Source organism: Trichosurus vulpecula, chromosome 4, assembly GCF_011100635.1.
Source record: "Trichosurus vulpecula isolate mTriVul1 chromosome 4, mTriVul1.pri, whole genome shotgun sequence".
Classification (NCBI taxonomy): domain Eukaryota; kingdom Metazoa; phylum Chordata; class Mammalia; order Diprotodontia; family Phalangeridae; genus Trichosurus; species Trichosurus vulpecula.
Genome location: NC_050576.1, coordinates 3,862,627 through 3,877,321, shown reverse-complemented (window position 1 = coordinate 3,877,321; position 14,695 = coordinate 3,862,627). Strand labels below are relative to the sequence as shown.

Here is a 14,695-nt window from a genome sequence, read left to right as displayed (position 1 = left end):
ATAATACCAGCCCTTACTTAGTGTTTAAAGTGTGCAAAGTACTTTACAAATATGATCTATTTTATCCTCACAACACCCCGAGGAGGCAGGTGCTACGATTATCCACATTTTACAGATGAGGGAACTGAGGCTGAGAGAGGAGGTAAATTGCTCAGGACCATGCCACCAGTCAGTGTCAGAGACAGGGTTTGAACTTGGGTATTCGTGACTTCAGGTCTAGTGTGTCAGCCGCTCTTGAGGACCGTCCTAGGGAGGCTCCCTCAAGGTATCTATTATCTCTTCTGCCCACGGACTTTCGTGGTCGCTGCCTTTGGCCCTCTTCCCGATCCCACCCCTGCGAATCTTTCCTTGCAAAGTTAACTGTCAAGGAAGTGAGGCTAGAGGGGGAAGGATGCCGGGTTTGGAATCGAGGAATCTGGCTCTGCATCCCGATTGGAACATAGACCGCCCAGGTGACCTAGGCCGAATCACTTAGCGTTTCTGAAATGCCAATGATCTCCAAACGGCCTTCCAGATCTAAAGTGGGGCAGTGGCTAGAAGGCCGCCCTTGAGGTCATAAAGTCCTCGGTTCTAATCCATCCCCAGACACTTTTTAGGTGAGTGAGCCTGGGCAAGTCCCTTACCAGCCTTCAGACTCGATTCCCCCATCTGTAAAGCACATCGCAAATCTGAAAGCGCTATCTAACGTTCTTGGTGAAGTTGTAAGCCCCGATTCTGGATAGAGCCCACCACCCACCGCCACCCTGGGTCCGTTTTCAGGCGCCGCACAGGTGCTAGGCCTTTCGGTGCTGCTCTGAGCTTCCTTCAGTGCCCACCCCGAGCTCAGCACCCGGCACAGAAAGAAGGCCCTCCTGTGCTGTCGGGGACACAGGCTCAGTCTCTCTGTTTTCCGCTAGGATCCCATGGGAAGGTGGAGGCCAGGACACAGCACAGACCTGTGGGAATTCCCCAGGGACCACCAGGAGCCGGGGGACGAGGGGATCGGTCCTGCCCCTGGGGGCACAACTTCATTCGGATTGTTTTGCATTTTTCTGATGTGCTCGCACGTGTTTCACCCAGACGTGACGCTGTTTATTAAGGTCGGCTCTGAGATTCCCAGCCGGCTTCACAAACTGCGGCTTATTTTATCTGAAAAACAACCTGGGAAAGCAGGTGCTAGGAATCTTCTCCCCATTTTACAAATGAGGAAAATGAGGCAGGATGCAGTTAAGTAATTTGCTTTGGGTCGTAGGACCCTTATGGTATGAGGCTGAATTTGAACTCAGGTCTTCCTGACTACAGGTCCAGCACCCTAGCCACTGAGTCACGTATTTCAAGACATGTTCTTCATTCCACACTGTCCCCTGACAACATGCACGCACGCACGCGCTCGCACACACACACACATATAAACACACCACACATACATACACATACACACGTACACAAACTCACATACATAAACCCTCACCCAAACACATGCACACCACACATATATACACATATACACATACACATACTCACATATATAAACCCTCAAGCAAACACACACACATGTACACACATACACATACATAAACCCTCATGCAAACACATGTACAAACACCACACACGTATACACACATACATAAACCCTCACACATCACACATACACACATAAGCCCACATTCACACACTCACGTACATAAACCCTCACACAAACACACACACACACACCACACATACACACACAAGTACGCACATTCACATACTCACATACAAAAACCCTAATGCAAACACACACCACACACACACATTCACACACTCATGTACATAAACCCTGACGCAACCATACACACACATTTACACACTCAGATACATAAACCCTCATGCAAACACATGCACACACCACACACACATATACACACACTCACATACATAAACCCTCACGCATCACACATACACACATAAGCCCACATTCACACACTCACATACATAAACCCTCATGCAAACACATGCACACACCACACACACGTATACACACACTCACATACATAAACCCTCATACACACATCACACATGCACACACATCTGCACACATTCACACACTCATGTACATAAACCCTCACACAAACACACACACACCACACATACACACACATGTACGCACATACACATACTCACATACAAAAACCCTAATGCAAACACACACCACGCACACACATTCACACACTCATGTACATAAACCCTGATGCAACCATACACACACATTTACACACTCAGATACATAAACTTCCATGCAAACACACTCACACACATACAAACACACACACACACCCTCACACAAACACACACACACATATAAACACACCACACATACATACACACACGTACACAAACTCACATACATAAACCCTCACCCAAACACATGCACACCACACATATATACATATATACACATACTCACATATATAAACCCTCAAGCAAATGCACACACATGTACACACATACATAAACCCTCATGCAAACACACACCACGCACACACATTCACACACTCATGTACATAAACCCTGACGCAACCATACACACACATTTACACACTCAGATACATAAACCTTCATGCAAACACACTCATACACACACACACCATCACACAAACACACACACATATAAACACGCCACACATACACACATATACACACGTACACAAACTCACATACATAAACCCTGACACAAACACACACACCACACCTATACACACATATACACAGAGACTCACATAAACCCTCAGGCAAACACACTCAGAAACACATGTACACACATACACATATGTAAACCCTCACGCAAACACACACACCACACACACATATACACACATACACTCACATATATAAACCCTCGTACACACACATGTAACCAGAATGGACTTTGTTTTCTTTGAATGACTCAGCTTACCTCATGGAGCTTCCCTGGATGCTGGGGCTTGCTCTTCCGGGGCAGGAAGCCCAGCGACTATGCCAGGAATCAGAGAACTTCCTGTGTGATGAGTCGTGGGGCTGGCTGAGGGGAGGAGTGTTAACGTGGTCTACGCTAGGGGGAGGGGCCAAGTCAAGAACCAATCGGCCCTGGTCGTTCAGGAGGTGCCTGATGATGTCAAAAACTCTATAAGAGGGGAGTGGACAGCTTGAAGATCCCCTTTTCCTTTTCCGGTTGGAGCCAGAGATGCCTACAGCCGAAGCTGAGCTGCCGGTAGCAGAGCTGACTGGAGGCTAGTGGGTAATCTTCCTACTGGAGAGGGGAAGCATGTATATGATTTTGCCTTATACCATCTCACTTCTCTGTGGCCTCCTGGTTACCCTTGTAAGGCGGACTTATTGGGCCTGGAAGCTTTTGATGAAAATATCAAAATGGGGACGCTGGTTTGTGGGCTTGTTACTGTGGAGTGTAAATACATGCTTTAGTTCTCCTGCCTTCTGCCTAGAGAATTCCTCATATCCTGCAGTTCCGGACCTTTTAGGCACATATGAGATTCTCTTTGAAATCATAAATTCTGCCTTCCTAATATAACACACCACACATATACACACATATACACACACTCACACACATAAACCCTCACAAAACACACACACCACACATATATACACATATACACACAGACATACATAAACCCTCACAAAACACACACACCACACATATACAAACACTCACATACATAAACCATCACACAAACACACACAACCACATATACACACATATACACACACTCAGATACATAAACCCTCATGCAAACACACTCACACACACCACACACACATTGTCCAGCCTGACTAGGTCTGTCTTTTCAACCCACACCTCAGAGGAAAGTGAAGAAAGCTGATAGGAGTCTAGCGGACAGAGGCACTCACATGAGCTGCCTTTGTTTCTAGTCTATGTCCTGATCTGCCTCAGTGGTTTTGACAGGGATCTTTCTTGGTGAAAGTAAGTCTTCTCCTCCAACCACACGTGACTATGTGTCTTGGGAATTTGGGGGCTGGGTTAGACTTGGAAACTTGGATGTCCTGGACGAGGGCAGCCAAGCAGCAATGACTGCTGACCACCAAGGTGAAGGGTGGTGGATGGCACTCACACCTCAGCCTGGGAAATACCATTTCTAACAAACAACTGTTCTTCTGCCCAGGGTGGCCTCAGCCCTCGTCGTCCTGAGAAAGCAGTCCCATTATTTTGGTCAGGGAGAAATCTGCTTGGATGGTCGGAGTGTGCTGCATTTGAGAACTGTCCTAAAGAGGAATGCGGAGGTCATGGATGTCTTTCGCTCACTGGGGGACTTAAGAGGACATTCGATGACCACTTGCATGGGTAGGGAGAGGCATGGGTTGGAGTCGACGTACCCTGATGTTCAGCATAAATCTGAGTCCTGGGCCTTCCAGAGTGGGGAAAGATTCTCCAAGCAGAAAATAAAAAGCAGCCTGGCTTAGGGATTGAAGTGTTTGGTGTGCAATTAGGAAGATTTGTGTTCAAATTCTGCCTCTAATGATTTCATATAGGGTAACTATGGGAAAGAACAAAAAATCACTCCATTGCCCCCAGGCAACTCCAAATTATAGGACATGTTGGTCTGTATTAATGGAGAAAAACATTCTACCCTGGCTGTGTGACCTTGAACAAAACAAAAAACCTCTCTGAATTTCAATTTTCTCATCTGTCATATTACTTTCAATACCTCCTGGGAAGCCGGCTGCTTGGAGGCTCGCGGGAGAAGGGTGAGGGCAATGGCAGCGTCAGCTGTGACCACTAATGACCTCATCTCTTTGAAAGGCTGGTTTTGATGATTGCTAAGTTTAGAATTTTCATAAGAGGGAAGAACGAAAATCATCCTGTCCTCTCTCAATCAGTTGGCAAGGACGTATTGTGTGTCTGCTATGTGCCCGGCACTGTGCTGAGTACTGGAGATACAAAACCAGGAAGGAGAGGCCCCTCTCCCAGGAGGGGACAAAGGTGGGAGGAGAGGAACGCTGAGCCTGGACCCTTGGTCCAATCCCATGGCCTTCGGGCCAGTCACTTAACCTCTCTGGGCCTAGGTTTCTTCCTATGAAAGTGAGGGGGCCTGACCAGACAACCTCTCCAGCTCTTTCAGGCTGGAGCTATGATTGCATGATCCCCAATACATATGAAACATACACAAGTTAAGTACCGAGGCTCCTTGGGCAGTATTTATGCACCTGGGTGAAGGCCAAATACCCGACATTCCAATTTCCCTTCAGCTCTGCTCACTTCCGAAGCAGTAACATTTAAGCTTAATTTTCCTTTCAGTAATGGCACACCAGCAGCTGTTGCCCAAATTCTGCAGACGTGCTGGAAAGAAACTGGCAAGTAAACAGCTTACTTATCATGGAAACTACATGCTTGTCATCATTGGCTCGAGTCTGGGCTGTAAAAGAAAAGTGGAGGTAAAAGTGGAGGAGTTGTGAATTGCCGCTGAACTTGGGCTCTCTTTGCAGGCTATGTGTCTGACCCCATGAGCCCCATGCCGTTCCAGGCCCCTCAATGTGGGGGCAGCTTAGAGAACAGCAGCTGACCGCCGGGCATCTACCTGAGGAGAGACTGGCTCCCGACCGACCACCCCAAGCCTCCCAGGCAGCCCGACTTCCAGTTACAGTGGGAGAGTTCATCCCGAGAGAGATGGCATTAAATGGCTTTGCTTATTTACCGATTCTGTGTAATTTTCAGCCATAAATTGGGCTGTGGATTTATGTCGAAAATATTAAAATGCAGAAGAATGAAGCTAGAAATGGAGGTTGAAAAATTGTTTTTAATTTAGTAAACTAACACTAAGTTAATCACTATATTCATTATTTCATAGTATTATTTGGGGACAGTGCTGCCATCCAGAGCGGTCACATGTTGTCATTGGGTTAGCTAGCTTGTTTCTAAGCTGAACTGTGGAGAAACATGGCTTTGAGAATTGATTGTTATTTTCTCAGAATACCGCATCTCTTTCTCCCTAGTCTCTCTCTCTCTCTCTCTCTCCCTCTCTCTCCCTCTCTCTCTCTCTCTCTCTCTCTCTCTCTCTCTATCTCTCCCCCCCCCCTCCTTCTCCATCTGTCTGTACCTCTCTTTGTTTCTGTCTCCATCTCTTTCTCTTTTCTCATTTTTGGGACTTTGGATTAAATATGTTTAGAAACATATAGAACTGATTGCAGCTATATGTTCATTGCATTTTGACAACAGGCCTTTTCCAGTTAATACACTTGAATTGAGAGTGGAGGGGGAAGGGAGAGGGGAGAGGAGAGAGGGGGAGAAGAGATAGGGAGAGAGGAAAAAGGGAAGAAAGGAAGGGAGGAAGACAGGCAGATTAAAAAAAAAGATTTGCCAAAAAATGGCATCTTACTATTTAAGGTCATTTTTGTCACCAATTTAATTCCAGACAATAATAAGTTTGTATTAAGTAGTTACTATGTGCAGAGCACTGGAGATGCAAAGACAACAGTGAAATGGCCTCTGACCTTGACTAGATTCACTCCAAATGCCTCCCCTCCCCATATTGGACAGCACAGTTACTAGTGACAAATGTTCACCACTTCCCAGGCAAGAGTTGCAAGTCCAGCCCATTGGTTCCAGACCACAGATTTGGAGGCAACCAGTCAAGACCCTTTCTGTAATGCTTCTGGATGTTCTATGGGGTGGAGGGGGAGTAGGGAGAGCCCACCATGAGCCCCAAAGTAAACACAGGGGACGGGGTAGGGAGTCCTGAAGTACGGAGTCGGAGTCGGAGGAGCTGGTTGGGACCCTGCCTCTGCTGCCCATCCCTGGTGATGTGGGGTGAATCACTTTACCTCTGAAATGAGGCTCTCTCGTTTTACAGATGAGAAGCTCAGTGGCGTGTCCAGGGAAGTCCAACAGGTTCCTAGGAAAGGCTTCTTGTCGGAGGTGGACTTTGGCCTTTAGGGAGCCCATGGTTCCCCATCTGGGCAGCTGAACAAAAGGGGGAGGGGGGAGCCCAGCAGAAGCATCCCCTCCAGCGGGCCCCATGCCATGCTCTCAGTCCCCGGCTTTAATTTCTGAGGCCCCAGCGTGACAAGCAGTCAAAGCCTGCCATCTTTCTTCCAAAGACACATCACTTAAGTGAACCTGCCACTAGCCTCACTGTGAGAGGAGAATGGCCAAGGCAGAGAGGGGCAACAGCCTGTTTCAATGGAGAGCTGGACCTGACCTGAAGTCCTGGGTTTGAATCCTGACATAACTTGTTTACTGACTAGCTCTCTGGCCTCAGTTCCCCCATCTGTAAAATGGGCGCTTTGGACTTCACCTCCAAAACTAAAACCCCACCATCTCAGGCACCCGGTGACACCTACTTGATGAACAGAAGCATCTCCCCTTGTTGGGAAATAGAGTTGGAGATGTATGAACAGGGTCCCAGCTTTGGAGCTGAAGGGACCTGGGTGGCCATGGCACCCAGGCCCTCATTTTATAGGAGAGGAGACTGAGGCCCACAAAGGCCTGGGTTCAAATCTTCACTGCTGCTAGTGTGATTGAGTACTTACTTTGTGCCAGGCACTGTGCCTAGCATGGGAGAGCACAGAAAGAAGGTGGTACCAGCTTCTGCCCAGGTTTACATTTCCAAGGGAGAAGTAGAATGTGGGTACCTTAGGGTCCCTAAGCTTGGCAGGAGGAGGGAAGTGATCTTAGAGGGGAGCAGTGTATGGGCTGAGTCTTCCAAGAAGTCACATGACCTGGGAGAGCCTTTCAGGCGTGGAGGACAGCCCTGCAAAGACCAAGGGATGAGGGGCGCGTCATGGGTGAGACCCAAGCAGATCCCTCCATACTCAGGACAGAGTCCTCACTTCCCACCATGAACGTGGTGGTGGTGTTGAACTGGAAAATATCCACCTGGAACCCTAGCCTGGAGCCTTAACTAGCTCAGTACATATGTTGCTTCTGGTCCCGGGTAGTCAAAAAAGCGGGGTGCACGAACCCCACTGGGGGAGGCTTTGAGGCAAGGATGAGGTGGTGTGCGGAGAGGCGCATGATGGAAATCATCTTGTGTGTCCTGCGCCCTTTTGGCAGCGGTCTAGTGAAACCCAGCAACCCTTCTCAAAATAATGTTCTTCAGTAGACAAAATAAAATACGTAGAATTAAAAAAGAAACAAGTGCAATACAACAGAGTTGTTACAGTGTTTTAAAAAGCAAAGTTCGCCTGGCCCTGGGTTACTTTATCACAAAGGGGAGAGGGGATGAGCTTGGGAAAAAGAGCGTCTACAGAGGCAGGTGAAGTCGGCTATTCCAGGTGACTGCGGCGCCACTGGGACTTACCAGAGAGGGGGCTGCACTGGCCTCCCCCCGCCCCAGGGCGTCTCTCCCATCTCTAAGGACTGGCCTCCCCCCACCCCAGGGCGGCTCTCCCATCTCTAAGGACTGGCCTCCCCTCTGCCCTGGGGCGGCTCTCCCATTTCTAAGGACTGGCCTCCCCCCACCCCAGGGCGGCTCTCCCATTGCTAAGGACTGGCCTCCCCGCTCCCCCAGGGCGGCTCTCCCATCTGTAAGGAATGGCCTCCCCCCTCCCCCAGGGCGGCTCTCCCATCTCTAAGGACTGGCCTCCCCCCTCCCCCAGGGCGGCTCTCCCATCCCTAAGGACTGGCCTCCCCCCCGCCGCCCCAGGGCGGCTCTCCCATCTCTGAGGACCCTGGACATCTCTCCGGTAGCTCCCACTGCCTTGGACGAGTTGGCAGAAAGTCTGCGGGGGGGTCCAGATGAGGATATTCAGACCACGGCGCTTCCGTCCCTCTGCATCTCTCAGTCCTCTTGTTATGGAGGCACACATCCTACACCCCGCTCCAGTGCTTTAAAGAAACCAGAACTTCCTAGCTCTCAGAAGTGATTGAGAGGACGGATAAGGCCAGAATTGGAGAGGGTTGGCCTTGGAGGCAGGAAGACCTGAATTCAAATCCTACCTCAGATACTCATTAGCTTCATGACCTTGGGAAATCATTTAACCTCAGCTTGAGCCTCAGTTTTCTTACCTGTAAAATGGGATTAAGAGCACGCACTTGACAGGGTGGTAGTGAGGATCAATGGACACAATGTATACATGACTGGCAGGGTCAGTAAGGTGGTGTTTATAGCTAGAACAAGCAGAGGAGGAGAGATGAGGGATGAGGAGAATCTGTCCCCCAGGCCCTTCTCCCCTTCCCTTCCCTTTCAGCTGCTCCAGGGAATGAGCCACATTCAAGAAGAAAATGGTTTATAGTTTAATTTATTTGGTAATTCAGCAGATGAAGAGTTTATGAGTTGAAATGAATACCTAACGAAGTGGGGAGAATCACTGAACGATTTTAACTAAAAGATTTACAGTGTGTGTAAGGCATAATGGGCGTCTAATCAGGAGTGTGTTAGGGCAAGGCTGGGACCCTCCCAGGTTTCTAATGAACTGACTGACGCTACATTCAGACACTGTACTGTTTGTTTCCAGGAACAACCATCTGAGCAAGATTTTAAAAAAATATCTCCTCGGCAGACTTCCTGAGCCCCTTTCTTGTTTCATCTCATTAGCCAACTCTTCTTTCCATCCCCCATCTCCTCCTATGTGGCTGCTTCCCTTCCTCCCTAGTCTTGTCAAGTATCTGCAGATAATGAGCCTAACGTGTCTTGATTCCTCGGGGTGGGAACCTTTGTAGGGACAGAGACACCTGTGGGCTCCCTTCCCTCTCATTAGAGCCCCCAAAATAGGGCACCTCAATCATCTCCAGGCTTCTCTCTTCATGAAGGTTTGTCCCCCTACTGAAAAATGTCCCACTAATTGCTTCCCCGTCTGCTGGTAAAAATGCACTTTTAGGATCATGTTTTTGCATGCTTAGCACATTAGCCTTTTTTTTTCATGTGCATGCAATGTGAGGCTTACTTTGAAGCTGTTCAATTAGCTATAATTGTAAGCCAAATTACAGCAGCACCAGGAGAAAGATATTCCAGCCAAGGGAGGTTTTAGGTTAAATTATTTCCAGTGCTGCCATTTTTCTGGGAAAAAGGATAGAAGTTGTAAGCGAGTCAGCACCTATGGCAAAGGGGGTGAGGGAACGACATTACCCAAGCCATTTGGAACAGAGCACCCCCTGGAAAGGCTAGCCCATGGACTCAAAAATCAGGAAGAAAAGTAGGGGAGTTGCGGCTTCTCACTCTTTCCTGGGGAATGATTTTTAGGGAATGGACAACAGGCTTTTTACACAGGCCTAAACTCCATTGGCTCTATATGAACAAGTCTCAGATTGGAATCAGTCCAAGAGTTATGTTGTCCTCTGGCCACCCAGACCCTGGCCTTCTTTGCTTTCCCTTGCGGTCATCATGACAAAGCCTATAGAAACTGGTGTGTTGGTAAGCAAAATGGGCTTTTAGCACTTAGTTCAACAAGTTCCCTTGAAGAGTTTGGCTTTTGTTTCCTTGTATTAATTCAGTGTATTTCATTGAGTCTTACTAAGTGCTAAGCCCCAGGCCCAAACTCCTATTAGGTGCTAAGCCTGTGTGGATGTGAAGCTCCCAGGGTACTAAGGGGAGGTGCTAACTCAAGAGCCAATCGTAGGAGCCTAAGTTCTGGTCATTCAGATGATGTTTGATGATGTCTGAAATGCTATAAGACTAGAACACAGAGCCATTTGCGCAGGGCTCTCACTCTTGGGGGCCTGGAGACTCTGGGCAGCTGCAGCTAAGAACCCTCCAGCTCGTAAACCCAGATGCTGCATCTTTGTTAAACTCTGGTAACTATGTATTGGGATTTGAATTGTCTTTGGTCTGTCTGTCAATGTTTGTAATTTCTTTGTATTTTGCTCTGAAGTTCAGGGTGCTGGCTTTTCCCCCTGAACTAAGTGAGTGATATTTGTGTGCTGAATTAAAGTAAGCTTGATAACCCCTTAACATTGCTTTCCTTAGTAAAGCAGATCAAAAGAACCTGGGCTTTGGCAGTGTTCTTGTTGTTGGGCTTGTGTTGGTCTTTCACCCCCACAACAGCTGCTGGCCGGATTGTTGAAACAACTGGAAAGAAGGGGGCCCTCCTGGCAGGGGTTGCTTAGGACTCATCTCAGCTGTTGGACTGGAGATGACCTGGATTCAAATCCTGGCTCAGCTACTTAACAGCTGTATGCCTCTGGCCAAGTCACTCAATTTCCTGTTTTCTCATCAATAGAGAGTGTGGACCTGATGGTCTCTCTGGTCCTTCCAGCTCTAAGTCTATGGTCTCGTGGCTCAGAAATGACTTCTTTCTCTGTCCTCCCCTGATGAAGCCATGGCCAATCCCCACCATGCACATCTGCAAATCCTACATAGGGACCCTGGAGGGAGGCCTCCTATGGGTGGGGCAGCTGTTAACTCAAATGCCCACTGGCTGACCAGCCCCTTCCATTTGTGGAGCCCAGAGGAGGTAAATTGCTGCAGGGGTTGCTGGCCCCTCCCAGTCTGGCTTCAGCCTGCCTTTCCAGGCATGAACCAATGTTTTCCCCTTTCTAGCCAACTCAGCTTTGTTGTGGTTCCATGTGGTTCCACTCTTCTTGTCCATTCTCCAGGGCTTTCCATCATTTCATCCTCTCTCTCTAACTCCACCTCTTACAATCCCTATCATTCCTCAAAATTTCCTGTACTTATCTGTCTATCCACATGTTATATCACCCCAAGAAAAGGTCAGTTCCTTGAGGATTGGGGCAGATTTTTTAACTTCACACTTTCCAAACTAGCCAGTGTCTCGTGCACAAATGTCCATTGCATTGGATTTGAATTCACTTAAAAGAGAGTGATCAGAATGTCTAGAAATCTGGAGACCATGCCCTTTGGTGATGATTTGAGGAAGTCCAGTCTTTAGTCAGAGAAGAGAAGTGGTGCCATACAGTATTCTAGGCTCATTGGCTTAGAGCTGGATTCCAACCTGCTCTTTTAGAAGGCAGACAGCAAGCATTTAGTAAGTGCCTATATGTAGCAAGCACTGGGCTAAGAACTATAGATAGAAGTATAGGCACAAGGCAAAAACAGTCCCCACCCTCAAGGGGCTTCCATTCTAACAGGAAAGGACAATGCACAAAAGGGAGCTGAGAAGAGGGGAGAGGGTGAGAGGGGAGGTACCCACACAGGGGCAGGGTGATAGGAGGGGAATGCTATGCATGCTGGGGGGACAATGAAAGTTAACCAGTTGGCTGCAACTTGGAGAGCCATTTGTGATGAACCACAGTCTCCTTGAGCTCAGACCTAAGAGCAATGGGGGACAGTGACAGAGAAGCTGATTTAGGCTTCCTAACCATTCATTATATCCTCAAGTGGAACAGGCAGCCTCAGAAGTTCCCCCTCCTTCCAGATCTTCAAGCAGAAATTGGCCAACCATTTACTGAGTATGTTGTTACAGGGATGGGGTGGACTAGTCAGTCTTTGAGGTCCCTCCATCCAACTCGTGAGATTACCTCTTACTGTACAGTGCTGATAGGATGAGCCAACAGACATAAGCCTGCTTTGCAGTTGGAACATGCCACGTTCCTATGATTGGGACTGGGACTGGGACTGGACCATTAGCCTGGAGAATCGCCAGATGAGGAAAGTCCCTCTGACAATGCTGGTAGGTTCTCTGTAACTTTTAGTCCCAGAGAATTGCCCCTATACTGATGAGTATTAATAACTAGCATCTCTATAGCACTTTAAGGTTTGTAAGCCACTTTGCAAATACTTCACTTGATTTTCACAATGGCTCTGGAAAGTAGGTGTTATTCTTCACACCTACTATCATGACTTCACGGATGAGGACACCTAAGCAAACAGTAGGTCACAGGTAATAAATCCCCAGAGGGCAAATTTGAACTCAGGTCTTTCTTATCCAGGTCCAATGCTCTAACCACTGCGTGACCTAGCTGTCCCTAATAGGTTAAAGAACCTTTCCTTGGTCACAGAGCTAGGATGTGTAGGAGGCAAGGCATGAACTCTTGGACCAGAGCCCAGAAAATCCAGCTCTCCATCCGCCATGTCATGGCCACATCTCCTAAGTAATCGCAAGTTGTTTTGTGTCCAAAAAATGAATGTGAAAAATTGTAAAGACAGTTGAGATTGTTTGATACAAGAGGGATGAATTTGTGACTAAATGGATTTGTTGTATTGGAAATTCGTTAACCAGAGGGACACAATCTATCTTTCCTCTTTGGTGCCAAATATTGACACAGGAACGTGAAACAGAAAATGGAAAGTTGGATCTGTTTTCTTCCCTTCCTGACGAGACTCTCGCATGTACTAGCTGTGTGACCTCACACAAGTCACTTAACCTCTTCCAGCCTCAGTTTTATTTGTGTCATGTAATATATGATATGTAATAATAGCACCTCTCTTATACAGTTGCTGTGAAGATCAAATAAGACAGAACATGTAAAGTGGTTTGAAACTACAAAGACCTACATAAATGCGAGCTCATATTATGATCATGAAATGAAGATAATGTAAAATACAAGTTATTAATAAACATTTTAAAAACAGTTTAAAGAAAGATTCCTAGTCTCTCAAAGCTGGAAGGGACTTACACATTTTTAGCATACAAAAAAAATTGAGAGTCCCCTGTAAGAGTCACCATATCACAGATACCCAAAGGTTAAGGAAATCTTGGGTAAGGAAAAGCTGCTTTAAATGCACAGGCAGTTTTTGAACTGTATCTGTTCTCTAAGTCAGCCAGGAGGCCCAGCAGATAGAGTAGAAGACCTGGAATCAGGAAGACCTGAGTTCAAATCTGCCCTCAGACACTTACTAACTGTGTGATGCTCAGCGAGTCACTTCACCTCTGCCTCAGCTTTGTCCTCTGTGAAATGGAGATGATAACAGTACCTACGTCCTGAGCTTCTCATGAAGTTGCAGTAGGGGGATATTCTTCAGAGCTCTTTACAAGCCATAAAGTACTATGCCAGTTCTAGTTATGGTTAATGTCATTAATATTTAATACATATAGAGAACTCCCTCTACTTGTGTTCTTAAAGCTAGAACCTTCAAGGGGCCTGGAGCAGGGAAGGGTCTTGTCTACACGGGGCAGAGATGAGCCTGCATCCATCTTCCAAACTCAAAGACCGGCTTTTTAATGGCTCTCTAGAAAGAAAATGTTTGACTTTTTGAATAGATTAATTAATATCATTTTACATGATTTGCATAAATTCATACCATTTCAAAATGAATGTTTTTTGATGTCATCAAAAAGTATGTACATACATCACAAACTACAAGTTTAATGTCCCTGAAAGGCAGCATGGTGTAGTGGTTAGAGGACTGGACATGGCATCAAGAGAAGCTGGGTTTCCATCTGGCCTCAGTGGTTTACCAGCGCCATGACCCTGGCCAAGTCACTTGGACGGAAGAGGGGAATGAATAAGTATTCACATAGCGCCTACTATGTGTCAGGTACTTTACAAATATGACCCTGCAAGGTCGGTACTGTGATTATCCTCATTTTATGAGGGAGGACACTGAGCAGACTGTTTGAGTGACATTCTCAGGATTACACAATGAAGAAGTCTGTGAGATTCTGTTTGAACTCAGATCTCTGTGCCTCCAAGCCAAGCTTTCTGTCCACTGTGCCCCCTAGCGGTCTCTTAACTCAAGCTCTCTGGGTCTAAGTGCCCATATCTGTAAATGAGGGGCTAGAACTGGTAGAAGCCTAGAACGCTCAATGTAGGATCCCTGAAACAACACTAGAAGGTAGCTAGGACAAAGATTGTCATCCTCTCTTGACAGATGAGGAAACTGAG

General features: G+C 47.1%; 1 protein-coding gene across 1 annotated transcript in view; it reads left to right on the top strand.

The window, feature by feature from the left end:
- LOC118847934 (serine/threonine-protein kinase TNNI3K) overlaps positions 1-5,805 on the top strand; it is a 394,003-nt gene extending 388,198 nt beyond the window's left edge. The window contains exon 25 of the mRNA XM_036756639.1: positions 5,461-5,805. Within this exon, the coding sequence (XP_036612534.1) occupies positions 5,461-5,537 (77 nt within the window). The 3' untranslated portion in view covers positions 5,538-5,805. The remainder of the gene's footprint in view (positions 1-5,460) is intronic.
- Positions 5,806-14,695: the final 8,890 nt, after the last annotated feature.